This window comes from Blennius ocellaris (genome assembly GCF_963422515.1).
Source record: "Blennius ocellaris genome assembly, chromosome: 23".
NCBI classification, from domain to species: domain Eukaryota; kingdom Metazoa; phylum Chordata; class Actinopteri; order Blenniiformes; family Blenniidae; genus Blennius; species Blennius ocellaris.
In genome coordinates, this window is record NC_137672.1 from 17,622,476 (window position 1) to 17,649,237 (window position 26,762).

The 26,762-nt window shown below is 49.0% G+C and overlaps 1 protein-coding gene across 2 annotated transcripts; it reads right to left on the bottom strand.

Annotated features, from left to right (window-relative positions):
• Positions 1 to 828: 828 nt before the first annotated feature.
• On the bottom strand, positions 829 to 25,432 carry acin1b (apoptotic chromatin condensation inducer 1b). 2 transcript variants are annotated; one of them, XM_080518938.1, is made up of 18 exons: positions 25,284 to 25,432; positions 23,195 to 23,260; positions 22,985 to 23,096; positions 22,816 to 22,883; positions 22,050 to 22,616; positions 20,310 to 21,242; positions 19,907 to 19,989; positions 13,361 to 13,481; positions 8,622 to 8,667; positions 7,801 to 7,946; positions 7,545 to 7,712; positions 6,315 to 6,552; positions 6,084 to 6,229; positions 5,813 to 5,920; positions 4,799 to 4,906; positions 4,385 to 4,709; positions 4,171 to 4,268; positions 829 to 2,076 (listed from the first exon to the last, which is right to left on the bottom strand). In XM_080518938.1, the coding sequence occupies exons 1-18, from the start codon at positions 25,416 to 25,418 to the stop codon at positions 1,717 to 1,719; spliced, it is 3,828 nt and encodes a 1,275-aa protein (XP_080375064.1). In that variant the 5' UTR covers positions 25,419 to 25,432; the 3' UTR covers positions 829 to 1,716. The 2 variants fall into 2 exon arrangements, with proteins under 2 accessions (XP_080375064.1, XP_080375063.1); XM_080518937.1 differs by having other exon boundaries at positions 22,050 to 22,619.
• Between the last annotated feature and the right edge of the window lie 1,330 nt (positions 25,433 to 26,762).

Sequence of the window (26,762 nt, forward strand, 5' to 3'; positions counted from 1 at the left end):
GGGGGGGGGGGGGGTGGAGACATTACTGTCCTTTTATTTTGTAAGTTGTAATAAATATTTGTGCTTCGACACGTTTGTTCCTGCTTGAATCGGTTCACTTCAAAAATTATAGTGAAATCTAATGAAGCTACCAGGTTAAATAGATGCAATACCACCTTGAGCCACAAGGTGGTGTAACGAGTCAGTTTGTCCTCCAGCAAAAGGAAAGCGACTGTCTGCATTATAAAACACAAAAGGTTCAATAAGTGATAAGAAAACGAAGAGACTCAGGCCTCGTTTGCACTAAAGTATTAATTTAAGAGGCAGAAAATGTCATAGTGACATCTAGTGGTGCAACATGGTATATTTATTGTATAATCTGCTTTTGATGTGAATTCTATAAGCAGCAACCAAAATAAGTGTCACCGTAGTCCAGAAAATACGGTAGTTTCAGAAAACATTTGATCGATTGCATGTATTGTGATTTAATTTAGTAAAACGTGACGGATTAGGAACATTTGTTCCTTAAATAATTTAACATGCAGACAAAAATCTAAATAAAACAATGACTTACAGTTCAGGAAATACGGTAGTTCGTTAAACTTTTGTGATTAATCACTTTCCTTTACATATAAAACAAACTAAACATTTCTTGTATATTTTAATTAAGTTGTAGATCAAGCAAAAAAATAAGAGGTGACTTATAGTCCAGTAAATACGGCATTTAATGTTTTAAATAAACATGAGTGAAAAGCAGCTAATCTTATTGCCTCAATTTAATTAAACCTGCACACATCCAGAAGGTAATAATGAATATATGATAATATAGAAACAAACATGGGCGCAGACGACGTGATAACCAATTTAGATTTATTCATTTAAATTCTCGGTACATTCAGCACTTGCAGTAAAAGGAGGAAAAACAAAAAAAAACAAAAAAATCACACAGTTTGGAACTAAAAACGAGAATTAAAAATATGAAAATTCAACCTATTAGACTATTAGAAGATAAACTATTCCTTTTTTAATCCTGCTCATAAATATAAGATTGAAGGATCGTCGGAGGATTTTTTTTATTTTTTTTGTTGTTTATTTTTTATTTATTTTTTATTCCCAGTGCAGTGAGATCAGCCTCCGCAGCAGGTCACACAATAAAACTTCTCTGGACACGGATTGTAAATCATCTCTTTCCCACCGTCCGAACGTTCAGTGTCGAGACGAAGGGGCAGGACTTTAACTTCAACGAGCCTCCGGCGAGGAAGAGGAGGAACGACGAACAGAGAGAGAGAGAGAGAGAAAAAAAAAGGACCGTTTCTTCGTAAAACTACTTTTCCTAAGTGGTAGAAAAACTAAAGCGAACCGAAGCTTTGTGCTGAAGAGTGAGAGATTAAAACGGACGCTAGAAAACAGGCGAGGGGTCGGGATCTATTTCCAGCCGGGTTTATTACAGGGCTCGGCGGAGGAAGGAACTGCTGCGCCCGCAGGACCGAAATAAAAACCTCAGAGGGACGAAGATGAAGAGGAGAGCCAGAAAAACCAGGACCCCGCCTCCCCCTCCCCCCAGGAGGAGGAGGAGGGAGGGAGGGAGGAGGAAGGAGGGGGAAACGCCGCCCCCTGCAGGACGAACCGCTCAGTGCTGCTCGTGGAAGACGGAGAGAGAACGGAGGAGGAAGTGTGGAAGACAAACGCTGGCGCCGCGGTGAGGGGGCGGAGCCAGGGAGCTGCCTTCATGGCCCCTCAGCGGCGTCTGTCTCTGGGGTTGCTACGGCTACGGGAGCGCCGCCCGCCGGCCCCGGGCCCCGCCGAGGCTCGTCTGGACCGGTGGCTGCCGTCCCTCTTCTTGTCCGCCTCGCGCTCCCGGCCGCGGCCTCGCTCTCTGTCTGCGTCGCCGCTTCCGCCGCCGCCGCCGCCTCTCCCGGAGGTGGCTCCGCCCCCGCCGCCGCCGCCGCCCGCCGACACGCCGCCGTCCTTGTCCCGCGCCTTTAACCTCTCCTTCAGCCGCTCCTCCTCACGCTTCTTGTCCTCCTCCTCCTGCTCCTTCCGCCGCCGCTCGCGCTCCTTCTGGCGCTCGGTGCGGTCCAGCAGCCGCTGCGCCGCCTGCGGGACGGCGAGGAGGGAGACGCAAACGTTAAGCCGCGTCCCAATCCGACGCCTGAGCCTCCATTTGGACCAGGGAACGTAGAAATCCAACTTTTAAATCACTTCAATTTGTCCCAATTACACTTAAAATGCGGTCATAAAAACACGTTTTGAGAAATAATTCATACGTTTTAATAATTTGTTTGTAACATGAAGCCATATATAGGAAAAGATGTTAAAAAACCTGTTAAAAACAGGCAGTTTACAAAGTTTTTAAGGACATTTTAACGTTTTAAAAATAGGCGAGTCAGCATTTAGTTCACGCGTCACACAAAAACACTCAATTTAAGCATTTACATTTAGAGTACAGTTCTTTACCCATCTACACTGTGTGTATAGCAATCCTGGCAACTTACTCTATTTTAGAGGGTTTTTCTTTTTACTGGATTGTTTTATTTTTACATATTCAATTTTTTGTGCTCTTTTTTGCTCTTGTTTAGATTTTTACATATTTTAATTCCTTAATTTGATAAGTTCTGCACCTTTTTACCTTGAGCTGTTGTAAGTTTGTGTTTCCCCCCCTATGGAGGAATAAAAGCTCTCTAATCTAAAAAGCTATTATTTATTTTACTTTTCAAACTATATAAAAGTGTTGCGAGCGCTTGCAAGAGTAAGCAGCAGCAGAAGAAGAAGAAAACGACAGAACAGGAGGACGAATCGGTCAAAGAGGAAACGAGTGTGAAGAATTACTGACGGACGAAAACGTGAAACATCAAACTGGAGTGGAAAAGCAAAGAGTTTAAACTCGGAGGAAAAGAGGAAGAAGGGAGGATGAAGGGAGGACGAAGGGAGGACGACGGGAGGAAGACGGGAGGAAGACGGGAGGAAGACGGGAGGAAGACGGGAGGAAGACGGGAGGACGACGGGAGGACGACGGGAGGAAGACGGGAGGAAGAAGGGCGGAAGGAGGGAGGATGAAGGATGAATTAAAGAGACGATCCTGAAGAGAGGACGAAGGGAGGATGCAGGGAGGAAGAAGAGAGGAAGAAGAGAGGAAGAAGAGAGGAAGAAGAGAGGAAGAAGAGAGGAAGAAGGGAGGAAGAAGGGAGGAAGAAGAGAGGAAGAAGAAGGGAGGAAGAATGGAGGAAGAAGGCAGGAAGAAGGGAGGAAGAAGAGAGGAAGAAGAAGGGAGGAAGAATGGAGGAAGAAGGCAGGAAGAAGGGAGGAAGAAGAAGGGAGGAAGAAGGGAGGAAGAAGGGAAGAAGGGAGGAAGAAGGGAGGAAGAAGAATGGAGGAAGAATGGAGGAAGAAGGGAGGAAGAAGGGAGGAAGAATGGAGGAAGAAGAGAGGAAGAAGAGAGGAAGAAGAAGGGAGGAAGAAGGGAGGAAGAAGGGAGGAAGAAGAAGGGAGGAAGAAGGGAGGAAGAAGAAGGGAGGAAGAAGGGAGGAAGAAGGCAGGAAGAAGAAGGCAGGAAGAAGGGAGGAAGAAGGGAGGAAGAAGGGAGGAAGAAGGGAGGAAGAAGGGAGGAAGAAGGGAGGAAGAAGGGAGGAAGAAGGGAGGAAGAAGGGAGGAAGAAGGGAGGAAGAAGGGAAGAAGGGAGGAAGAAGGGAGGAAGAAGGGAAGAAGGGAGGAAGAAGGGAAGAAGGGAGGAAGAAGGGAGGAAGAAGAGAGGAAGAAGAGAGGAAGAAGAGAGGAAGAAGGCAGGAAGAAGGGATGAAGAAGGGAGGAAGAAGAATGGAGGAAGAATGGAGGAAGAATGGAGGAAGAATGGAGGAAGAAGAAGGGAGGAAGAAGGGAGGAAGAAGGGAGGAAGAAGGGAAGAAGGGAGGAAGAAGGGAGGAAGAAGGGAAGAAGGGAGGAAGAAGGGAAGAAGGGAGGAAGAAGGGAAGAAGGGAGGAAGAAGGGAGGAAGAAGAGAGGAAGAAGAGAGGAAGAAGAGAGGAAGAAGGCAGGAAGAAGGGATGAAGAAGGGAGGAAGAAGAATGGAGGAAGAATGGAGGAAGAATGGAGGAAGAATGGAGGAAGAAGAAGGGAGGAAGAAGGGAGGAAGAAGGCAGGAAGAAGAAGGGAGGAAGAAGGGAAGAAGGGAGGAAGAAGGGATGAAGGGACTGACCTGCTCGTCGGTCAGCGGCAGCCAGTAGATACACGGAGCAGCTTTGGTCTTGAGGAACAAATCGTCCAGCAGTTTGGCCGGAGGCTCGTCTCCTTTCTCTGCAGGGCGACGATCAAAACATGAGACACGACATGAGATGGTCCAAACGTGAGACGCCCGGCGTCTCTGAGACGGAGACGTCCCGGCAGAGGACTGGGGGTAAAAAGACACCCACCCTTCTTGTCGGTCTTCCTCTCTTTGCTCTTGGCCCTCTCTCTCCTCCTCCTCTCTCGCTCTCTGGACCGGGACCGCCGCCCGTCCTCGCCCGGCCGGGCGAACTCCCGCACCTTGTCGCGGTCCCACTCCCGCTCGCCCCGCGCCCGCTCCCGCCGCTCCATCTCCCGCTCGCGCTCCGCCCACAGGTCGCGCACGCCACGCTCCCGCTCACGCTCGCGGTCGCGCTCCGGCATCAGGGGCGGCAGCCGGGTCGGGGGGGGGCCGGGGGGCGGCGGCAGCTCCTCCTCCACCGCCGGCTTCAGGATGCCTTTGTGGAAGTCCAACTGGGGGCGAGAGAGAGAGAGAGAGAATCAGACAGAATCCTCGTTCCGTGTCGGAAACACCATTGGGAAGTAGCGGAGTGACGTCGTACCTCCACCTGCTCGCTGAAGTCCACGTTCAGGACTTTGGGATTGCTCGTGGGCCACTTGACCCCGTGGAGGGCGGCTCTGGTGGCGACCGCTTCTTCCACTGTGGCGTACTGCGGTGGCGGCGGAAGGAGAATCCAGGAAGAGAACAGGAAGTACAAGTCATCTAGTGTTTCACAGAGACGCCCTAGTGTCCCAGTGAAATGTAAAACACTACTCTGCAAAAAACGATAGTTGGGGTTCTACTTGTAAGGTTCCTCCGACTCTGCCCCACCACTGTTGTCGCATAAAGTTATTTGAATTTTGAATCTCCAGCCGAGGAAGTCGGGGGGAATCCTTCTTCGTGGGCGTGACATCACAAGTTGTGCAGATCTCCATCTGTTGTGTTTATATCGGCTTGTTTCCTCTTAAATATCCAAGTTTTTACAGTGTTTTGAAGTTATAGTCGGCGTTTTATGAGCCTTGATGAAAGATTGAGCCTGGAAGAGACCGAGAGAGGAGGAAAGGAGCACAGGCGGCGGGAGCGGCTAGCCGTTAGCTCGGGCGGCTAGTAGACGATCAAGTAATACCTGGACTCATCTTCGGTGATTCCACGGATTTGAAACACCCGATGATGAAATCTGGTTAAATTCAGCCTCTTCGTGGTCAAAACTCTGATCCTCCATAATGTAAACACAACTTGGGCGTGTGCACAACTCGTGATGTCACTCTATTATTGTCAGAAGCTCCGCCCAGCAGCGAAAACACCGCCGTTAATCGGCTATTTTCTCGCAGATTGTCGTGTTTTAACATTTTACCCTTCGGCCAGTTAGCATGAAAAATGTCCCTAGAAGCGACACCTGAGTGTTTTGGAGGTGGAATCTTCATTTCACTAGGACTTTAAATCGTGAGCCGTTCAGTGAGGGGCCGTTTCCACGGAGACGGATCAGTTCTCACATTAACGAGTTATCTAAACAAACTTTTCACTAGAAACTGGAGCGTTTCACTCCACCGCCCCGCTAACAACCCGACCGTCTCACCGTGACGAAGCAGTGAGACTTGATCTTGTCGATCCAGAAGCCTTCCTCCAGCACGGCGCCAGTGCGGTTCAGCAGCTCCTTCAGCTGGACCAGGGTGAAGGGCCGGACCTGCGACGGGGGAGCGAGGGCGCGAGGGTCAGCCATCTTTTTTTTTTTTACACTTCAAACTAGATCGCGGTTCTGGAGCCCGGCGTGGCCACAGACGGAAGACGGCCGATCCGTCCCGTCGGCTAAGGAATCCAGAAATATACAAGACGAGGCGAAGACCCACCAGGTTGGTCACGTGGATGATGTTGGAGAGTTTCCCCCGGGGGGGCGAGGGCTGGCGGGCGGCGCGCACCGGGTCGTCGATGGTGACGGAGACGCCGGATTTCTGCTGGCTGATGGAGCGACGCACCAGGCTGTCGCTGGGAGTAACTGGGGGCGAGCGAGAGAGAGAGAGAGGTGAGGCAGAGGGGATGGACACGCCGTCACGTACACACTTCTTCTTCTTCTTCTTTACTTTTCTTTGCGTCTCCGTCCACGGTGACGGACGCCAGCGTCTCCGCCGCCTCCTCGCAGGCGCTGTTCTTCCTCTTGTCTCTGGAGGTCCTGCGATGCTTCTCCTTCTCGGGCTTCTCCGCGTCCGCGTCCACCTCCTCCTCCTCCTGCTCCTGCTCCTGCTCCTGCCGCTGCTGCTCCTCTTCCTCCTCCTCTCCTTCATTGGTCTGGCCGTTTTCCTGACCGTCGCCTGGAACCACCTTGGGGGGGAAACGATTGGCGTTTAGTCCAGGAATTAGGGAAACAAACGATTCAGCAAAACGTACCTGGAAACTCTTCATCACATTAGATTCCTCAGCCTGTCGGACCTGAAGCCTTAAAGCCTGCACCTCCTCATTTCAACTTCCTGTTGACCTTCAAACCTTCTACATTTATTCCACCGAATTCACCCGACCGTTAAAGAAGGATCACTGAACTTTAGCCTTTATCCGTTTGTTTGTTAATATACGTCACTGTAAACCAGGGGGGCCCACACTTTTTCAGCGAGGTACTTATAAAACGACCAAGTCAAAGTGACCTACCCACGACAAAAATGTACCTGATGCACCTTGCAAAACCGTACGAGCCAATATTGTGCAACACGACATAATTAACTATGAACATTCTTTGTAATTACTCGACTTTACTCTGACGACCTTCTTTGGTATTGCGACGGTCGACGAGACAAACGCACTTCGAAAATGACATCGTGAAAAAAAAAAGTCCACCTCCCATTCCTCGTGAAAGTGAAACGTTTTCGTCTTCTCACTTGGTCCAGCCCCCCCCCCCACTCATTTTTGGGGGGGGCTTCAAATTTGCGGTAACTCGCTTGACTAGCTTGTTAGCTTCGCCACACTTAGCGTCGTCGTTTGCGCGTGTGCGTTGACCTGAAGGTCAGAAAGATTCAGCCGTCATCTGACGCTGCGTTCGATTGTACTCGTAATTCGGAAAGATAAATCAGTTTCATTACACCAGCGTCTATTTTTTTTTTCTAATGTCGTGCGATCTACTACTATGACTATTATTGCGATCGACCGGTAGATCGCGATCGACGTATTGAGCGCCCCTGCTGTAAACTGTTTAAGATTGTGTGACACCGTTTTATTGTCTGTGCTTACTTTTTTTTTTTTAAACCACGAAACCCTCGTATTCCTGAAGCCAAACCAATCCCCTCCACCCGGCTGCCTTGCTCCCCGGGTCCCGCGGCACCGACCTGCGTGACGGTGCGCCGGATCTTCAGGCCTTTGTCCGGGTCGTCCCGGCCGGCGTCCAGGTTCTCCTCCTCCTCCTCCTCCTCCTCCTCCTCGCCGGACGACTGCAGCTCCTCGGGGTGCAGCTCCACCACGGCGTCCTGGTTCACCTTGATGTCGGGGATCAACGACTGGGAGGCAAGAGGAGAGAGAGAGTCGCGGTCGGCAACCGTCGCCATGGAAACCCCGCGGTGGCGACGCCGCCGTGCGGACGCTCACCTTCAGGGAGTCTGTGGTGATGCTGATGGAGGGCTTCTTGGCGGTGACCGCCGTACTGGAGCCCCAGCGCCGCTTCCTGCCCGCCGCCGTGCTCGTGTCGGAGTCCGCCGATCCGCCGTCTGCCGGCGCCGGAGACGTTTTAGTGCCTCGAGGGGTTAAAAAAAAAAACACAAGATAAAGTTCACTATCGGGAAGAGTGTCTCCCAGACATGCTGCTCAAACACTTCAACCAACACGGCTTTTCCCCCGGAGCTTCAAGTAACTATTAACGTCTACCACCGATTAAACAAGTTCCTACATTTGGCCTTTTTAAAAAAAAAAAATACAGACGATTGCTTATTGTGGCTGAGCGTAACACCAGATGTTACGGTAAGCACTTTATCCAGGGACAAAAAAAATGTGAATATCGCCGATGAATCACGGCGTTGATGCCAAAGCCCTTTTGGTGTGAACGGGACAACGGGAGTATAATTCCCCCTATAATTCTGTCAACGCCTCACCGCCAAAACCTGGCGGGAGGCGGTGGGAAGAAACGGGCGCGATAAAGCAGGTAATTTATCACAATAAACAACAGGTATAATTGCTGAGGCGGCGCTCTTCGGGTTGGCTGAGCTAAGCCAAGAAACATTCGCCCGGCAGAAAGACGGGAGACCAAACCACAGCGTGGTGTGTTCTGACACAAGTCTGGACAGGCGGCGGTAAGCCAGCTCTTTATCTTTATCATCTTTTGCCGCCTTCCTAATGTGGAAAAGCAGGACATTCCCTCCTTGCGTTTGTTCTCCGGGAGTCGAGGGAGGAGGTGCGGCGGCCGGCGTACTTACTCGTCAGGGAGATCTTGCGAGCGGCAAAAGCCTTAGGAGTGGTGCTCTGGAAAGAGAGGGAGACAGGGAGAGAGCATACAGAGACCCCAGGGGTGCGGGGGCGACATGAGAACCCAGAGTCCAGACCCGAAACAGGCCACATCAGACAGGAGGTGAACACAGGAACAGTGGAGGAGGGGTGGAGGAGGGGAGGCCTGGATGCTCTAATTCTACCACAGTAAAGACGGGACGTCCTCCGGTCCACGGAGAGACTCCGGACACGTCTCCGCCGTCCACCTCTGCTCAGAGACGCCAATGTCGGCGAGGAAATCGCGAAACTGTGAAAACCTCGTTTCAATAAACTCATGTCCTTTTTCGCACTTTCTTCTGGATCCGCTGTCGGTTTATTCTCACGAAAAGGACGTTTGGTGTTTCCGACATTCCTACGAGGGCCGACGGGAGCTTTTTTTTTTTTTTTTCCCTGCATGATTGCTTTTGGAGATATCGAGTGTTTATAAATCAAACTGCATCGACTTGCTGAGGTTTGCGTCTTCAAACGGGCCTATACATGCTTCCACGTGCACAAACGTTACGCAACATTTCTCCATGCAAATTAACGCACTGAGAGGATATTTATCGGTTTCAAACCTGCTTGCTCATGTGGATATGTTGGGCTTTTATATGTGCTCTCTATAAAAGCACATTGGAATGACTGTAATGTACTTAAAAATGTCTTTTTTAAATTAAAAAAAATTAAATAATTTTAAATAAACCTTTTCTACCCATCTCTAAAAAGAAAAGTACGGTTTCACCGATAATCCCTTCATCTTGGTCCGTCTTCTGGTTAAATGTGTTTGTCCTTTATGCATTCACGAGGTTTTCCATGAGTGAGTTGTGCCCATTCAGTATTTATTTTACATTCTTTAAAACTGAAAGTCTGAAAAAGCAGTGAGGTTTTATATTTAATCATTTCTTTTGATTTAAAAAAATTGCTCAGCAAATAGTTTGTTTTTTAATCTGTGTTTTCAGCAATTTTAGGCACAATTAACGTGGAAAAGGGATTGAAATTTTACAATTTTGCTTTTTTTACTCGTCTGAACTTGGTTATTTGACAAATTGTGCCACAACCAAAAGCATATCTCTCGTAATTAAAAGTGTATCAGACGTTTCATAACCGATATAAGGGGGAATATATGCCATCGTGTAGATTTCGACTGATCTAAACCCTTGGCGATCGTCAATGAGCAGAGACGGACGACGGCGTGTTGAAAAGTCAACCCGTCACAAACAATATCAACTCAGCATCCTTGAGAATTAGCTTAATTCACAACAGACCACTTCAGCTCCACGGCTTTGGTTCAGATTTACCAGGAGCCGCTTATCTAGCAAGGAAATCTCTAAAAACACATTAGAATTAGCACGAAATGACAAAGGAAAATTGTATAAAATTTACTCCTTATTTACTCAAACAGATCAGGAGGTAAGAGAAAATAATTAATCTGCACAGTTATGTCTTTTTAAAATGTAAACAATTTAAAAATACAGGAATAATGACGAGTCATTGAATTCCCGGTACCATTTGACACCTGATTCCTTACTGGCTCGACTACGGCCCAACCGCACGACAGTGTGTACTGTATCTAGGCAACAAGGATCCAATCAGAGAAGGCAGAGGAGTGAGGGCGGGGCTCGATTTGAGAGTGTCGATTAACCACCAGGCAGGAACTGATCACAGGGCTGGACTTTTTTTTGGGGAGGACGTGTCTCGACTGTCTGCTGGTCACAGAGTCTCGTTTCAAGTCTTTTTGCAGGAGGAGGGGGGGGGGGGGTGTCAAAGCAGGGCGATGTTTACTTTGCTTTAAAGTCCGTGAAGATCTGACGCGCCGGATGAGATTAAATCTGCAGCTTGACGACGTCGAAGCGGCTGAAAATGTCCACAGTGTCTCTTGCGCGTTGTATCCAGAGAGCATCAGCTGGTGTCACCAGTTCACAGGTCTGATTGGTCTCTGGACGACGATCAAAGCACAACAAACAAAAATAATCCCCAGACGTCGTGAAAAGACTCGCCGCCGCCAGGAGTGCCTCTGGGCTCACGAGGAGCCGCGGCCCGGCCGTGGGCGTCGCGACGACGTGGATCTATAAATGCACGGAATCGCAGCGACGACTTCCTGCCAGGTCGTCGCCGGAGGCGGGACGTCAGCCTCCTGAAACACCCGGTCCCACTCCGGAGGCGGCGGCGGCGGCTTGTCGGGTGTTTCCAGAGTTCCCGAGCGTGGGTGATGAGCGTCACCGTGCGCCGTCTGTGTCGCGCCGCCATCAGAGATCAGTCTTTTAAATGGCGACGCGGTAAAAACGCACAAAAAAAGTCTCTGCGGTCTTTTTTAAAGCTGGCGAGTTCGTTTAAGAGTGTGAAGCCCATGTGCCACATAAAAAAAATTAAAAAAAAAGAAGTTCTTTTTGAAACTGTCCATCAGCGATTGAGTCCTTTACGCACGACTGACAAGCAGACGAGGTCAGTTGCTCTACTGGATTGTGTCGGAACAGCCCCACATCACATCCACGTCCCTTCAGAGCCCCGGGTTACTGGGTGGGGGGAGTCAAAGCAGCAGGTCTCAGTCCAAAGTCATTACTCCACCCCACCAGCAGAGGGCGACGAAGGCCTACACACAGGATTGGAAGAGGTGAGTCTATTCCCCCACAGAGAATGACACATGCAGACTGTGTGCATCCTCAAAATGGCAGCAGGGAGGAAGAGGAGGAGGAGGAGGAGGAGGAGGTGAGCAGTGACGAAGCACACCTTCCCCTGAACCCCTCCATTCAGTCACTCGTTCGTTCGCCGCCGCCTCGCAGTGCCGTCCAGTCTGGCTTCAGCTCGGCGAGCAGGCTTTTTCTAACCCTTGTGGCTGGGTTGCCATGACAACTGCGTGCTGCTGCAGTTACCATGGCTGCTGCTGCTGCTGTCGGCGGCGGCCTGATGCAGGCTCCAGCTTCCTGCTGGCTCAGCGTCTCGCTGTAGGGCTACGCTGCAGACTCGGAGGAGGGGGGGGGGGGGGCGGCTTTACTCAGTGCCATCGCAGACTCTGCGCCTAATTCAGGTACCAGCGACGCGCTTGGGCATAGCGGGACAGGAGGAGTAGGAGTGGAGGAGGTGGTGTTGGTGGTGGTGGTGGTGGTGGTGGAGGTGGTGGTAGTAGTACGCAGCAGGTACCAATAGGGGCAATGGAAGAGGCATGGGCACCTTCATAACAAAGCAATCAATGGGGTTTTAAACAGCAGTCACACCATAAATATATATAGTGAGAGAGAGAGAGAGAGAGAGAGAAGTGATCATGATGGGATACAAAGGCAAAAGATGGAAAGTAGGGCTACAAAGAGGCAGCGAGAGAGAGAGAGAGAGAGAGACAGAGAGAGAGACAGTGTGTGAAAGGAGCAAGCTAAGAGAGCAGCGAGAATGAAAACAGTGTGAAAGGAACAGCAGAAACAAGCCCGGATGCATCTCTACACACTGTCAGGATCCGTTACTCATGCAAACCCAGGAGGGACACGAAAGCGCAACAAAAATAAAATACACACTGATAAGTTGAAGGGCAGAGAAGCTCAGAAGTTAATCCAGTCTGGATAGTTTGGGTCAGTAATGAGAACAGATTTCCTCCACCTTAGAGATTCGAGGTTATATGTTGGGTTTTTTTTAAAGAAATGCAACACTCCAGTGTGACTCTGAAGACCCCGACACACCGTTGCTATGGGAACTTCACGCTGAAGTGAAAGACGAGGCATCTTGCAGCTTAAAAGCTTATTTAGGAATTGTTTATTTAGGAGTCCTCAGGCGGCTGCAGCCAACAGAGTTGGGTTCAACCTAAACCAGCACGGTTTGCTAAATCGCTTATATAGAAAGTGAAAACGAGGCATCAAGAAGGCCGTGGAGGGAAAAAAAATTTTCCCTCCACGGCCTTCTTGGAGGCCGTGGAAAATTTTATTCTTTAAATCTTCACGAGTAGTTTTGTTAACTTGTTCTCCCGCCGCTTTAATGCCCACCTATAACATGATGGATTTTAATTTGAAAATCAAGGCTAAAAACAATTAACTGGCCTGGAGTTCATTAGAGCCGTGTAATAATAACCTTTAATTTGATATTTTCTCTTCACTGCGGTGCAGTTTGGATGATGAAAATCCACTCGAAGCTGCAAGATGAACCCTTTAAAAAAACCACAATCCTCTGCAGGATTGACGGCCTCGGTGTGTCGGGGCCTTTAGCGTCAACAGTTTTGTCTTGCAAACGAATCACATACAAACAATCCCCGACTGCAGGAATACAAAATGCATGCGCTGTAAGCTTGCCTGCGTTCACAAAAACAAACAAAACAAACAAACAAACACTCAGACATGTGTGAGAGATCATCTATGTAACTGAGCTTCTTGGGAAATATTAGTAGCTTCAAAAGCAAATGGAAGAGATGAGCTTATTAACCTTTATTCCCCCCCCGGGACCCAAATCCAACTCAGCCCCCATTCTGGTCACCTGGTCACCCGTCCAATCACCATTTTGTTTCTACAACAGGAAGTAGATGAACATGGAGGTCCAATCAAGAGGAGGAACCCTGCACAGGAGCCCCTCACTGGGGCTGTGTTGGTTTTGAGTGAGCGCCCCCCCCCCCCCCCCCCTACCTCTACGTTACACATGCTAGTGTGTGAGTGAGGATGCAGGTTAGTGGGTGACGGAGCAGCCCCCCCCCAACCCCCGCCCCTCGCAGCGATCTTACCTCCTCCAGGCGGCCCTCGCTGTTCTCCGGCTCAGCCCCGGAGGCGGGCTGCTGCGCCATGGAGCTCTCCGATTCCGGCTCCACCTCGGTCACGGCGGCCGTGCTGGGCTCCGACACCTCCCTGCAGGTGGGGGGGGGGGGGGAGATAGGTTACACACTCCCGTATATCTGACGATACCCGGCGACTCCTCATTTAGAACACAGGATGTTTTGTTCACGTCAAAAAACATCAGCTGCTGCTAAAAGCAGCGCATTTGAAAAGTTAACTCGTTATGATCCTCTCTCAAAACGCTCCCCACTCTTGTTTCCGTGGAAACACAACTTTTCTGAAGCGCTGCTACTGTGCAAGCGGCCAATAGCAAGTAGATCTTAAGAGTAGAGTAGAGTAGAGAGCTTTTATTCCTCCCCAGGGGGGGAAACACAAACTTACAACAGCTCAAGGTAAAAAGGTGCAGAACTTATAAAGTTAAGGAATTAAAATATGTAAACATGTGTAAAACATGTGCACTTTGTGTTACATGACATGTATGAAAAGCGCTATACAAATAAATTTCTTCTTCTTCTTCTAAAAATCTAAACGAGAGCAAAAAAAAAAAAAGAGCCCAAAAAATAGAATATGTAAAAAGAAAATCCTCTAAAAAAGAGTAAATTGTCAGGATCTTAGCGGGCGACGACAATGAGAACGTCAGGACTCCATATTCTCCTGGAACATGGTGCTTTTATTGTCCAGTCAGCAGGACGAGTGATTTCAAAGTCGTCCATACGAATGTCCGTGTACGGTGTATGGCGCCTTGTTCTCGTGTGCACACGTGTGTGTGTGTGTGTGTGGTTGTCATCATCTCCGCCCTCGCCAGGTGAACACAGAACCTCTGGGAAGCGAAAACACGTCTTGTAACCAGAGTCTTAATAGTACTGGGTACGACATGTAGTCGCCATTACTCCGTCTTGTCGGAATGCTCAGCTTCTTCTACACGTTCCAAGGTGGAGATATAAACAGTGGGGTGACGCTCTCTTGCTGTCGCTGACCCCCCCCCCCCCCCCCCCGACATTCACACCACCACTGATCTGGGCCTTTTTAAATCAAAGCTGAAAACCCATTTTTTTAAGTCGGCTTTTAACTCTGTCTAGGGCAGAGTATTTATTCTATATGCTCTGTTTTTATGAATCTCTGGAAGATTTGCACCAACCTGCAGCACCGTCACACCTCCACCAGTCTTTTAGGTATTATTCTTGTATTTATTTCTTAATGTATTGTTTTTATAGCTTTGTTGTAAAGCACTTTGGGTACCACTGGGTGATTGTAAAGGGATATACAAATACAAATAGATTTGATTTGATGGGCGCTCAAGAGTTCAAAGTCAGTGGGTGTCGCTCTCACGTCCCCCCCGACCGGACCGGACCGAGGGTGACGGGACGCGATGCAAAACACTGAAGGAGTCAGAGGAAGGGTGCTGGGGGCCGGCGATCTGGGTCACTTCCTGCTATAAATAACTCGCGGGCTAACTGACACCCGGGGTCACCGACGCTCCTTCGACTCGGCCACACTCCCGAGACTCCTGTGTGTGTGTGTGTGGGGGGGGGGCGCAGCTATGTGAGCATGACAGCCAGTAAAAAAAAAAAAAAAAAAAAAGCCAAGAAAACACCACGGCCGTGAATCGGGAGCTCAGGCTTCAAAGGCTTGTGCTCGCGTTGCTCCGACGCTCCGTTATCTAACTCTGGGAGAGAAAACAAGCAGATGTCGTCATTATATTTTTAGCAACTTCCCCTACCGACATAATCAAAAGCCTCCTCCGCGAGGACACGGGCGCCGAGGCAGCACCCTGTAGGTGGGAGACTCACGTCTTTGAGCATCCTTCTCTCTCTACCTCCCTCCATCTCCCTCTCTCTCTCTCTCTCTCTCTCTCTCATCAGCCTCCTCCATCACTTTCTATGTCACCGAGCAGATCCAGTGAAAACAGGGCGTCCAAAAGGGGCTAATTACCTGCGAGTGACGACCGATCCAAGCCATCAGCACAAAGAACTTCAAATGCAATCAATTCTATTAGCGCGCATCCATGCTCCGCCAGTCCAACTGGAATTAATTGAGAACTACTTGTACCACTGGCTGTATTTCCCAGACTGTCACGTCAAGGACTTCAGGAACATTGTCTGCATCAAAACACCCTGCTAGGTACCATGTGGGGCCACTAGATGCCACTATATAACAACAGGAACATCATTCGATTAGTGTTTCACCCATTATATATGTATGGAATGAATAAAAAACCTACGTAATGAATTAAAAAACAACCCTAATTGCAGCTAAAGAGTCATCAGACCTCCTTACACCCAATTACATCACAGTTAAGTGTGCAAAAAAAACAATACGCAACTACATCAACTCACATGTTTTGATTTTAACCTGCATTCAATAACAGCTTCCGCTTCTCGTGCTGCCGGAGGGAACGGCTTCAGGAAGCTGAATAATAAATGCCAGGATGCTTCGTGTTGGTTTATAGAGTGCAGCAAGATGCAGAACTCCCCTGTACTTCCAGCTGCACGACACAGATGTTGAAGATGGCGATTACTGCTTCAGACCGACTTCTGGCTGTTAAAACGACAAACTTTCGACTGTTTTCCAGACAGTTTGTGGGGCGAGCCTTCAGGCAAAATGCAATTTTGTTCCCGACTGATAAAATCTGGGCGTCGGAGGCGAGTCAGGTGAGCCGGGCTGCTGCAGGTTGAGACCTCCTGCTGGATCTGACTGTGCAGAAAACCCTAAAAAACCTTAAAGTGTGTATGTGCTGCCGATTCCTTCCTTCAATTTATTCTTAGAAAAAAATCCCTTTGCACAAGTCGTCATAAACTACACTTTTATTATTCGGCATATCATTAAATACGGCCGTTAGAAGAGAAGGTCACTACATCACCTTAATGATTATTACCTAATTGAGAGACGTCAGTCACTTGTTTAAATGCGTACCCATCGGTTACGTCAAATAAATAAACGCGAATTTGCGCCGAGCCGAGAGTTCGAGACCCCGGCTCACGTTATTATTTATAAACTTTGTGTTTAGTTGTGGCTGAATTTTTAATGAACAAACTGTTAAAGAGAGAGTCAGAACAATTCCTCCTTCCTCCTCCTCGGCAGATCCACCCCGGGAAAAAGCCAGTTCGTCCTCCGTCTCCAGATTAACCAGGAGTGGGAGCAATCCGTCCTCCACGCCGCGGACACATTGTCCTTACGCACGAGGTGTGGATGTCTTGTGTGTGTGTGTGTGTGGGGCTCGAGGCTGCAGAAACACCTGCAGGCTTTCTTTAAAAAAAGGAGGCAGATGTCAACTTGAAATACAACCCTGCAGGGAGAAAATGAATGGAAATGAATGAATGAATGAGTCGCGGCTGCGTTTGAGCGTCTCCTTCTCAGGTGACGGGCCCTGGGACGACTCGGCCGGTATGAGGAACTGCTGATTAGCGTCGGCTTTTTTTTTTTTTAAACGTGCCATAAAATGGAATCTCGTCTGGTTAATCTTTACAAAAAAAAAAAAAGCCGGCGCTCGCAAGGACGAATTCATATTCATGGCAGCTCATCGGGAATATGACTCAGATCAAACCCAAATTAACAGTCTGGACACACAAAATCGGACCAAAACATTGTCACCGGTCAAAGCACACATGCAGTCCAGCTCCCGGGGGGGGGGTGTGTGAATGCTGGTGCCAGCTGGGAGAATTATATCACACCATAAGGGAGCATTCACACTGACTGTACAGCTAACAGATGTCTGCTTTAATGATCTCCCTTGACAACGGCCAGATCATTAATCGCTTCAGCCACACACACACACAAAAAAACCTCAAAAATACACTGTCCTCTGTGCGTTGGACGCCTGCAAAAGGATGGACAGGATGTGTGTGGACTGAGGAGGGGAAGGAGGAGAAAAAAAAAAAAAAAAGCAGCTTCTAGATGGTTGTGAGGAAAATGAGGCAACCGAGACAGGAGAGGAGAAATCAATGCTCACGCCATGAAATCCGAAGCCATTATTAATTAATTCACGTTGCAAAGCTATTTTAGGCTCTGATCAAAGAAAAGGAGGACCCCCCCCCCCCCCCTCACCCCTCCTTTCCTCCCTCCCCTTCCCCCCTCTCTGGAAGAAAAACCTTCCCTTGCTCCTTCAGCCAACAAAAGGCTTTCACCGACATCCCCACCCCCGGTCCTCCTCACATGGGCCAACAGGCAAGGCGCTCCTCGCCAGGCCAACGTGCGCCGATGACACGGGAATCACGGCGGAGGGGAGGGGGGGTGGGGGGGGGGGGGGAGCGGGCCGCCCGCGCGGGCTCACCGGCGGACGAAACGAGACCGCAGACGCCGGGCTCGCCGGACCGCGGACGGGGTGGTGGGGAGGGGGGGGGGGGGGGAAGCGAGAAGCCTCGGGTCGCCCTCTGGCTCACTCTTACCCGTTCTTGTTGCCTTCGGACAGCATTGTGCGGCCGGCCTCGGGAAGGAGGAGCCAGCCGGGGGGTCGGGGGACTGACGCTGGGCCGCCGGGCGCGGGGTCCGTTCGAGCGTCGCTTCGATGCCGGGGGACGCGGGGTTGAGAGGCGCGGTGGTTGCTAGCGCTGACTTAGCCGCACACTGCGTCGGTATCAGGGATGCAATGCATGCATGACGGCCATGTTGGCTGGAGCCAGCGGAGTCAAGACGCCCGCAATGGGTGACGACACGCTTCCGGTCGCGCACCTCCGCAGTAAAAGCATGCTCGCGCATAACCGCAACCGGCGACACCGCGAAACGAAATAAACGATGATTCTGATTCTCGAATTCATTAAAATGTTCAATTATGAAGCGGTAAAGAGGGAAAAAAAGGATTTCATCATTAACACCATTACCTTAATATACCTTTGTTTTCGTGACGTATTAAGGTCCCGTTGATTGTAGCCATTAAAAGCACAATTTTATACATATATATATTTCTTATACGGGGAATAAGTTTCCCCCCACACATTTTTGGGATTCACGACTTATTTAATTGTTTCCTGTTGCAATTTAGTTTTTCTGGTGGCAGTGTTAAAAATCTACAAATCGTATCCCATTCTTCTTATTATTATTTACAAAATGTATCTGTGTAAACCAACTGCGCTGACGAGAAATACAACTGAGGTAACAACAAATCACAGCAAAAAAAAAACAATAAGAGAAAAATAGACACGTCAGAGGTCATGTGACTAAAACAGAACACACCTGACAGGTAAAACAGCATGTTAGTTGCAGACGCAGGAAATAAATAGACGTATCACTCTTATACCTGCACATTATAATACAAATATCTTCAGTTATTTTCTGATAATTGTATAATATCAGATTTATACCAAAAGGCCTAATGTGAAATAATAATACTTCAACTTTGTACATAAGACACATAAGAGAAAAAAAACTGATTAAATATATGTCGTACACAGTAAACAAGCAGCAGCTCCAGAATGTAGAAAGAAGTTTACTGGAAAAAAATTATGAGATTCTTCATGACCTGTTCAGCAGGGGAACAAAATACGAAATACACACGTTTTCCTAGAACCGTAGCGGAATGACTAAATACTGAAGAGAACGTGTAGAAAGACGACGAACGACCTGAAACATGGATTACTATTATTAATATTTAGGACACATCCAAGGCGACACCTGTACCCGATGACGACATACTGCAGATCACAGGTGCGACAGAAATCTAACTAACTCCAGTGCGTTCTCCGCATGTGATCTCATCGCGTCGCTTAATCTGAAATTCCCTGGCGTTTCTCTTTAACATGGTTCTGCGTTCACCTTCACCTGCCAAGGTAAGAGTGAGCGGAATCATAAACACAGTCTCGTGGCGGCGTGCGTCCTCCATCAATTATTCAGCAGGGCGTTCGCACGCGCCATTTCAACTGCAGTGACCTTACGCACTGGAATTCTTGTCGTCTTTTACCCTGCGAGCTACGAAACTGCCGCTACGGCCTAGCGAGGAGGGGAAAGCCTCTCAATTCGTAGAAGCTGTGGGAGTAAAGGCGCTGCGTGAGTGGCTTTAAGACATCTCAGACAGACAGGAAGGGAAGGGAAGCGACACACCGATAGAAAACAGACATTTAAATGTCGTCACTCCCATTTTGCACCCGTGAATCTTTTCACTCACTAGAAATGTGTGTAATCTCAAACCACGTTACGTTGTAGGATCAAATCCATAAGAAAGTGGTGTAAAACAACCACATTACATGTATTTAGTTAAAAAAAACTGCAATGACTTATGAGATTTATTAGACGTGTTTAAAAAACGTTTTCTGTGCTTGTATGTTTTCAAAATAAAGGCATCAACCAGGAAACGATTTGCTCATTCTAAAGCTTGGTGGAATACATATTTAAATAGTAATTACTAGAGATCATTTGTTTTTGTATTTTCTTTTTTCCTCACTATATACAGTCTTGATTTAAGCTTTAAAAAATTTTATAATCTTCCGTTCAAAGTTTGTAAAGTCTCACATGCAGTTTCTCTGCAGCTCCAGAAACACTTTTATTAAGCTCGTCCGGTGACTGACCTTTTCGGAGGGCATCGTTTCTCCGCTCCTTTACTCGTCTTCGTCTTCGTCTCGTCTCCGGCCTCGTCTCTTTGGTCTGCCTTCTGCGAGACGAGTCAGAACACAAAACACTGAGGCCACAGCCGAGTCCAATTCCCAACAAGCTCTGGAAGGACGGAGGGATCCACCCGTCCGCTTCAATCAAAACCGCTTCATCCGACGTAGGGCGGCGGGTTCCACCCAGGGGAAATGGTCACATGACTACATAAGACCATGTTTGGTTTCTCTGGGACGGCGTGAAGCTGAATTGATTTCTAGTGTTTTGTTCAGAGTCAAGGTTTGTTTCGCTCCAGAACCCGGCGGCCCCAAGTCTGATGAAGCGATTTAAAAAAATAAAAATAAAGATGCATGTTTGATCACTGACCTTCAGCTGGCGAGCAGGTTGGCTTTTACCCCCCGAGGAGGAGGAGGAGGAGGAGGAAGAGGAGTGTGATGAACGTGAGGAGGAGTCCGATTTGGAGTCGGAGTCGGAGGAGGAACCCGAGTCCTGGGAAAGTGTCACGACCACCTTCTCCATCGTGGTTCTCTCCCGCTTCTTCTCTTGCTCTTCCTTCACTTTCTTCTCCGCCTTCCTCTTCTCCTCCTCCTCCAGACGCTTCCTCTCCTTTTCCTTCTCCGCCTCCTGCCGCTTCCTCTCCTTCTCCTCCTCCTGTTGTTTCCTCTCCTTCTCCTGTTGCTCTCGCTGCCGCTGCTTCTGCTCCTCTTCCACTCGTTTCCTCTCCTTCTCCTCCTCCTGTCGTTTCCTCTCCTTCTCCTCCTCCTGTCGTTTCCTCTCCTTCTCCTCTTCCTGTCGTTTCCTCTCCTTCTCCTGCTCCTCTCTCTGCCGCTGCTTCTGCTCCTCTTCCACTCGTTTCCTCTCCTTCTCCTTCTCTTCTTCCAGACGCTTCTTCTCCCTCTCCCGCTCCTTTTCCTCCGCCTCGTCTCTGGACTCTTGCGTCTTTGTCCTCAGACCCGGTGGGAAGTTGCTGGAGGAGTGAGCGTCCTCTCCGGCCGTCCCGGCAGCGGCGGCGGCGGTGGTCTCCCCCCCACGGAGAGCCTTCTCCGACTCCATCTTGTGCACGAGCAGCGAGAGGGGCCCCGGGCGGCGCTTGGCGGGCGGCTCCGGACTGCTGGACCCGGAGCTGGAGTCAGAGTCCCGGCCCTGCATGGCGGGGAAGGACGCCGCCGCCCTGTTGGGCCGCTCGCCCTCGTGGTCGTCCGGCGGGCTCTGCTTGGGGGTGTCGGGCAGGGGGAAGAGGTTGGGCGGCGGCGACGGCGGCGGCGTCGGGTGGCGCAGCTGCATGGGCGTGTGGTGGACCTGAGGAAGAAGAAGAAGAAGAAGAAACTTTATTTATATAGCAGCTCTCACAGATAAAATCACAAGGTGCTTCACAGAGGCATGAAAACAATCAAATAGTACGGACGGAATAAAGATAAAACCAATCACAGCCGTGTTTTCAGCTGCTTCTTAAAAGAATCAACAGAGTCGGCTACAACAAAGGACGGTCATTCCACGATCTAGGAGCAGCAGCTTCAAAGGACAAGTCTCTGGTTTTAAAGTGGGTCCGTGGGACAGTGAGGAGGTTCTGGCCCGAGAACCTAAGGGAGCGACCGAAGGAGTACCAGGGGCACAACAAGTCAGACACATATTTAGGAGCCTGACCGTGCAACGCTCTAAAAGTCAGAACTAAAATCTTGAAATCAATTCGAAATTTGATGGGGAGCCGGTGCAGAGAATATAAGATGGGAGTAACGTGAGACCGTCTGCTAGAAAAGGGAGTTACAATAATCTAAACGAGACGAGATAAAAGCATGAATTACCGCCTCAAGATCAGAGTTGGACAAAATTGGCCTTAGCTTGGCGACGTTTCTCAAATGGGAAAAAAAACAGTTTTTGACCAGACGTCTCGGCTGGCTGTCGAGGGACGGAGACCGGTCAAACCAAACGCCGAGGTTTCTGACGCTCGACTGAACCGAGGAGCCCAGAGAACCAAGGTGGTTGGCAATCGAAGGGATTTTTTTTTGCTCTGGAGCAATAATCAAAGTCTTTTTAGGATTTAGCTGAAGGCAGTTTTCACAGATGAAAGACAACTGAACAGATGAAAGACAATCCAGCAACTCTGACCTGAGGAGGCGGGATGTGCTGCGGCGGCTGGAGCTTGCGTTTGGACCTGGCGGCCGCCGACGGGGCGCTCGGCGGCATCTGCTGGGGCGGGGGAGGGGCCCGGTTGCCCCTCCGGACGCCGCCGGCCCCCGGCCCCCAGTCCTCGTCGTCGTCGCTCTCGTCGTCGTCGGCCTCGTCGCTGTCCTCCTGGGCGCGGCCGCCGCTGCCGCCGCCACCGGCACCGGCGCCCCCGGCGGACCGGCTCAGGTGGAGGACCGGGTGGGCCGAGCCGGGCTCGCTGGGGGCGGTGCCCTCCTTCTCCTGGGGCCGCGGCACGGCGGGGGGCAGCCCCTGCCGGTCGGGCTGCCCCAGGACGCGCACCGACAGGGAGGCCACCGCACGGGGGGGCGACGGCGCCGTGGCCTCCTTGAGGCCCTGCAGGAAGGTGGCGCGCTGCATCCGGGTGCCCGAGGCGTTGGGCGACTCCTGGAGGAGGAGCGCCGAGCCGGGGCCCAGGCCCAGACCCGGGTCTCCCGCCCCGGCGTCGGGCCTGGACAGCGAGGGCTGGGACCGCGTGGCGCGGTGCTGCTGCTGCCGCAAGAGAGAAGGACGGTGACTACAAGCCGTTCGGGTCTCATGACAAACCCAAATATTAATATGCACAAAGAAATCTAAAGCCACACGTCAGTCTGCTGCGACGATGGACGTCTTGAAACCACATTTTCTGTACGTTTGGACGATTTCTGCTGATGTCAGCGCTATATCTAGCCAGTGGAGGTTTACCGACCTTGTCGGCGATGTAGCTGTCGTTGTCCTCCGACTGGTCTTCGTCCTCTTCCGGTACGGCCGGGCTTTCTGTCAAGTCACAAGTTCAATTTAGTGTGACGAACATTGATGAACAGCGCTTCCGGTCTGATCCGCCACCGTATGTGTGTGTGTAAAGTTGTGTTTTCTACCGTCGGCGTCCTCTTCCTGCTGCGCCTCTCTCTCCAGCCGCTGTCGGAGGAGCTCCTGCTGCTTGGCCAGGTACTGCTTGATGAAGCTGTTCTGGCACATCTCTTCCCCGATCTGAGACACCGGGGGAGCACGACCACACTCTTTTTTTCAAAACCGCACGTCAACGCCGCTCGAGAGATTTGCAAACGAAAGTCAGAAAAGTGTCCCACCTGAGAGTTGGGCTGCAGCCCACTGTGGGAGGAGGACGACTTCTGCAGGTTTTCCAGCATCAGAGCCTGACGGGGAAATGGAACGAGAGAGAAATTACCAATAAGCCATGTAATATTATCGTTCTTTAAAGAGGAAAAAAGAAAGAAAACAGCTTTGACTGGTCTTTTTCTCCAGACTGTTGGAATGATATAACAATGCATCCATGCAAATGAATATAACGGAATTATTCAGATTTAAACAGGGTGTAGATTTTTCTTTTTATTACAGCTGTTTCATTAATTGCTGTTACTCGTGTGTTTTAAACGTCCATCTTTCGTTGATCTCCTGCATCGAAAAGTTTCATAACAATACGTGAAAATCCCACATATATTTCACACAATTTTGCAGATCAAATTAAAAAGTAAAAGCATGGCTAAATCTTTGTGATATTCTATTAAACGTTTGTCTATTTGAATTAAACACTGCAATCCAACTGTGTAAACAACAGAAATTATACAGATCAAATGTGCTTTAGCGCAACAGTCAACAACATACCCGTCCATCAATAAACAGAATTACATGAAAAGTTAATGGTAAAAGAGAGTTACAGCGTGCTTTGTTTTGAATACATGTAAATCAAAATGGAAATGATGTCTGCCAAAACAAAATGAGCCCCACTATTGTAAAACTCTTTATAATTTCAAAAGCAGGTACTGAAGATTTCAGTTATTATTAATCTGACCTGAGAGTTTAAAAGAGTATCGAGTTGTGAGGATTCAATTGAACGACTTCCATTGTTTTCCCAATGAATAATAGGGAATGACTCAATAATTATCCGAACACGGATGCACTTGAGAGGTAATCCATTGAAATTCACGCCATCAAATATTGTGCATGCAAACATTTGTTGAGTTTTCACATGATAATCTCATGAAAATCATCATAAAATCTAAAATATTTCTAGATATAATGGTTTTGAACGTGTCAGTCCTCTGGGGGGCGCCAGAGAGCTTCAGCAAGAGAGAGAAAAAAGTCTTGCTGTACATTTTTTACGATATAAACCTGAATTTATTGCAAAAGTATCATCAGGGATGTGGGACATAAACTGGCCCGCAAGAGGCTCCAGTACAGTTTTTTCCAACCACCATGCAAATTGTAGAATTTTGTAATAAATCACTGATTTATTAAAAAAAAAATCCTAAAATCGCTCACACAGTAATTAAATATTGCTGATGCCATAAAAGATAGTAAACTAGCAAGTTAGTTCAAAACCTTGAGTTTATAAAAACATGCATAAGAAGTTGCTTTTTGGGGGGAAATTTCAGTTTTCTTAACACCCTTGGTCTAAAGTACCAATATTGTTTCGATCAGTTACATGATTCTACTGTGTGGGATTTTCTAGTAGAATTTATTGGGAGTTTACTCCTCGGTAATAAAAAAAAAAAAAGCACAAGACCGATTTTAAAATAACAGTCTACTTCCGTGCATGTGTTTCTGGATGGAGCCCGGACGTCAGTCACGTTTCCGTCTGTTTGAAAGCTAAACGCTCGCAGCGACAACAACGACCCCGTTACGTAAAACTCGCTGGAAACTAAAAAAAAACAACATACATATATAACTGCGTAGTTTAATGGACGGCGGCGGGAGGGGATTGTGTTTACATCGCGAGGCGCGCGCGCCCCCGGGACCCCCGCTCCGCTCCGCTTTCGGGGGCGAGCGGGTGTCGGGGTGCGCGAGCGCGCGGGCACGGCGGTGTACTGTACACTATGTGCGGCTGCTGGCTCGCGGACTCTCAAAGCTTAAGGCCTCCGGTTGACAGGTGCACACTTCAACTGTGTGCAACGCGCCGGGCCGCCGAGTAACCGCGGTGAAAACGCCGAGCCGCCCCGCGAGGGAGCCCCGCGGAGGCGTCGCGGAAGCCGCGGCGACACCGCGAGCTGTTGTTTGCGCGTAATTACGATGTATGCATTCCCGCTCCGGAGCTCGTACACACCGCTTACGGCCTCGAACGTTAACCCCCCACCACCACCACCCCTCCTCCCCACCACCCCCCAAACCGAACTTAGCCAGACTCGACATTCAGCGTCCACAGCGGGGGAGAAAACTTACCCCCTTCAGGCGTTTGATGAGCGTGTTCTTCTGCCCGCTCTTCGGGAGGTTTCTTTGCTCCAGGGCGGCTTTCAAATCCGCAACTCGGAGCGATTGTAGAGGTTTTCCATCAAGCGTAATATCTTCGTCCGCCATTTTGCTCCCCTCCGCTTGTCTAAACTCCCAACAAGCGTCGCTACGGCTGCTGCTCGGCGTCACAGCTCGGCAATTTCCGGAAGCGCTCGGCTCGCCCGAGTCCCCTCGGCACTGACAGCCGTAAAAACGATCGGGCCCACTCGGCCTCCATATAACCACAAGTATTTACATTTTTTTTTAAAAAGTGCTTTTACTCGGATTTCTTCAAATGTGGGGGACAAATATTTCACCTAGACGCAAAAGCATATCCGGTATCGAGACGACGCAACGCAGGAAATTAAAAGCAAACGCATTTTCTTATTTGTAAAAGATGTATTTGTGCATTCTGAACAGCAAATACAAGACAGACATCAAATGTAGTGTTAAAAAGTAATGGGATTTAGGTCTGTTATTACTGTAGGATTAAAGATCCACTTATATGTCAGAAAAAAACACATATGTCCTCATTGTGTAAAAAAAAAAGTCCCTGTACAAAAGAAAACAGCCATATATCTTAACAGTAACAGAAATAAAACATAAAAAAACAAATTTTTGTTCATTGCAAATCACTTGATACCCCCCCCCCCCCCCTCTTCGTCCTCCAGTGAAGGATGTGCATATATAGTATTCAAGCAAATTAAAGCCATGCAAATGAGAAATAATGACAAATAATAAATATGTAGTTTCCTTTCTCGTCATGGTGTGTTTTCGCATACAGCCCCGCTTAGTAGTACTTCAAATCTCCACACGGTGGCTCTGCAGCAAAGAAAATGGAAATGCAAGAAGGGCGAGTATTCCTCCAACGAAACAGAGCAAACAACCATGGAGGATGACGATGAAATGGGCCTGGTGAAAGAGATTTAAACACAAACAAGCAGACAAAGTAACGTGATTGACAGGAAACACTTCAAACTTTCTCCCCCGGCTGGATGATTGTTTACAGACACGATACAGATGTGTGGCGTCGATGTGACAAACGGCATGCTTGTGCTTCACAATCAGGTTTGTGCAGGACGACTGATCCACATGTGGATTTGTGATTTAGTGTCTGTTCAATGCAAATGTGTATTTTTTAGTAGAAAAGATTTTTTTTCCCAGGACCAGGTGGTCATAGTCTGAAAGGCATGAGAATAATCGTCATATAATAGCATGATATTTCTGCTATGCTTCGAAATTAAATTTAGTTCCATCATGTTTGAGAACACAGTTGATAGGAATTTCTTTTTTCCTTTTTCCTTGGGAAATGAAGATAAGAAGACAAGTTAACAATGCAGGACGTGTGCAGACAGGTGAACTCGGTGAACAGGTTTCTTATCCTCTGCCAGGAAAACACACGACTGTGAGAAAGAACAGATTGCGGCAGCG

Coding starts and splice junctions, on each gene's coding strand:
- acin1b (XM_080518937.1), bottom strand. CDS start 25,418: ATGGCGGACGAAGATATTACGCTTGATGGAAAACCTCTACAATCGCTC. Junction 7,947..8,621: donor TCGCAAGATCTCCCTGACGA/GTAAGTACGCCG, acceptor TAACCCCTCGAG/GCACTAAAACGTCTCCGGCG. Junction 2,077..4,170: donor TGCCGCTGACCGACGAGCAG/GTCAGTCCCTTC, acceptor GCCGTCCCGCAG/GCGGCGCAGCGGCTGCTGGA.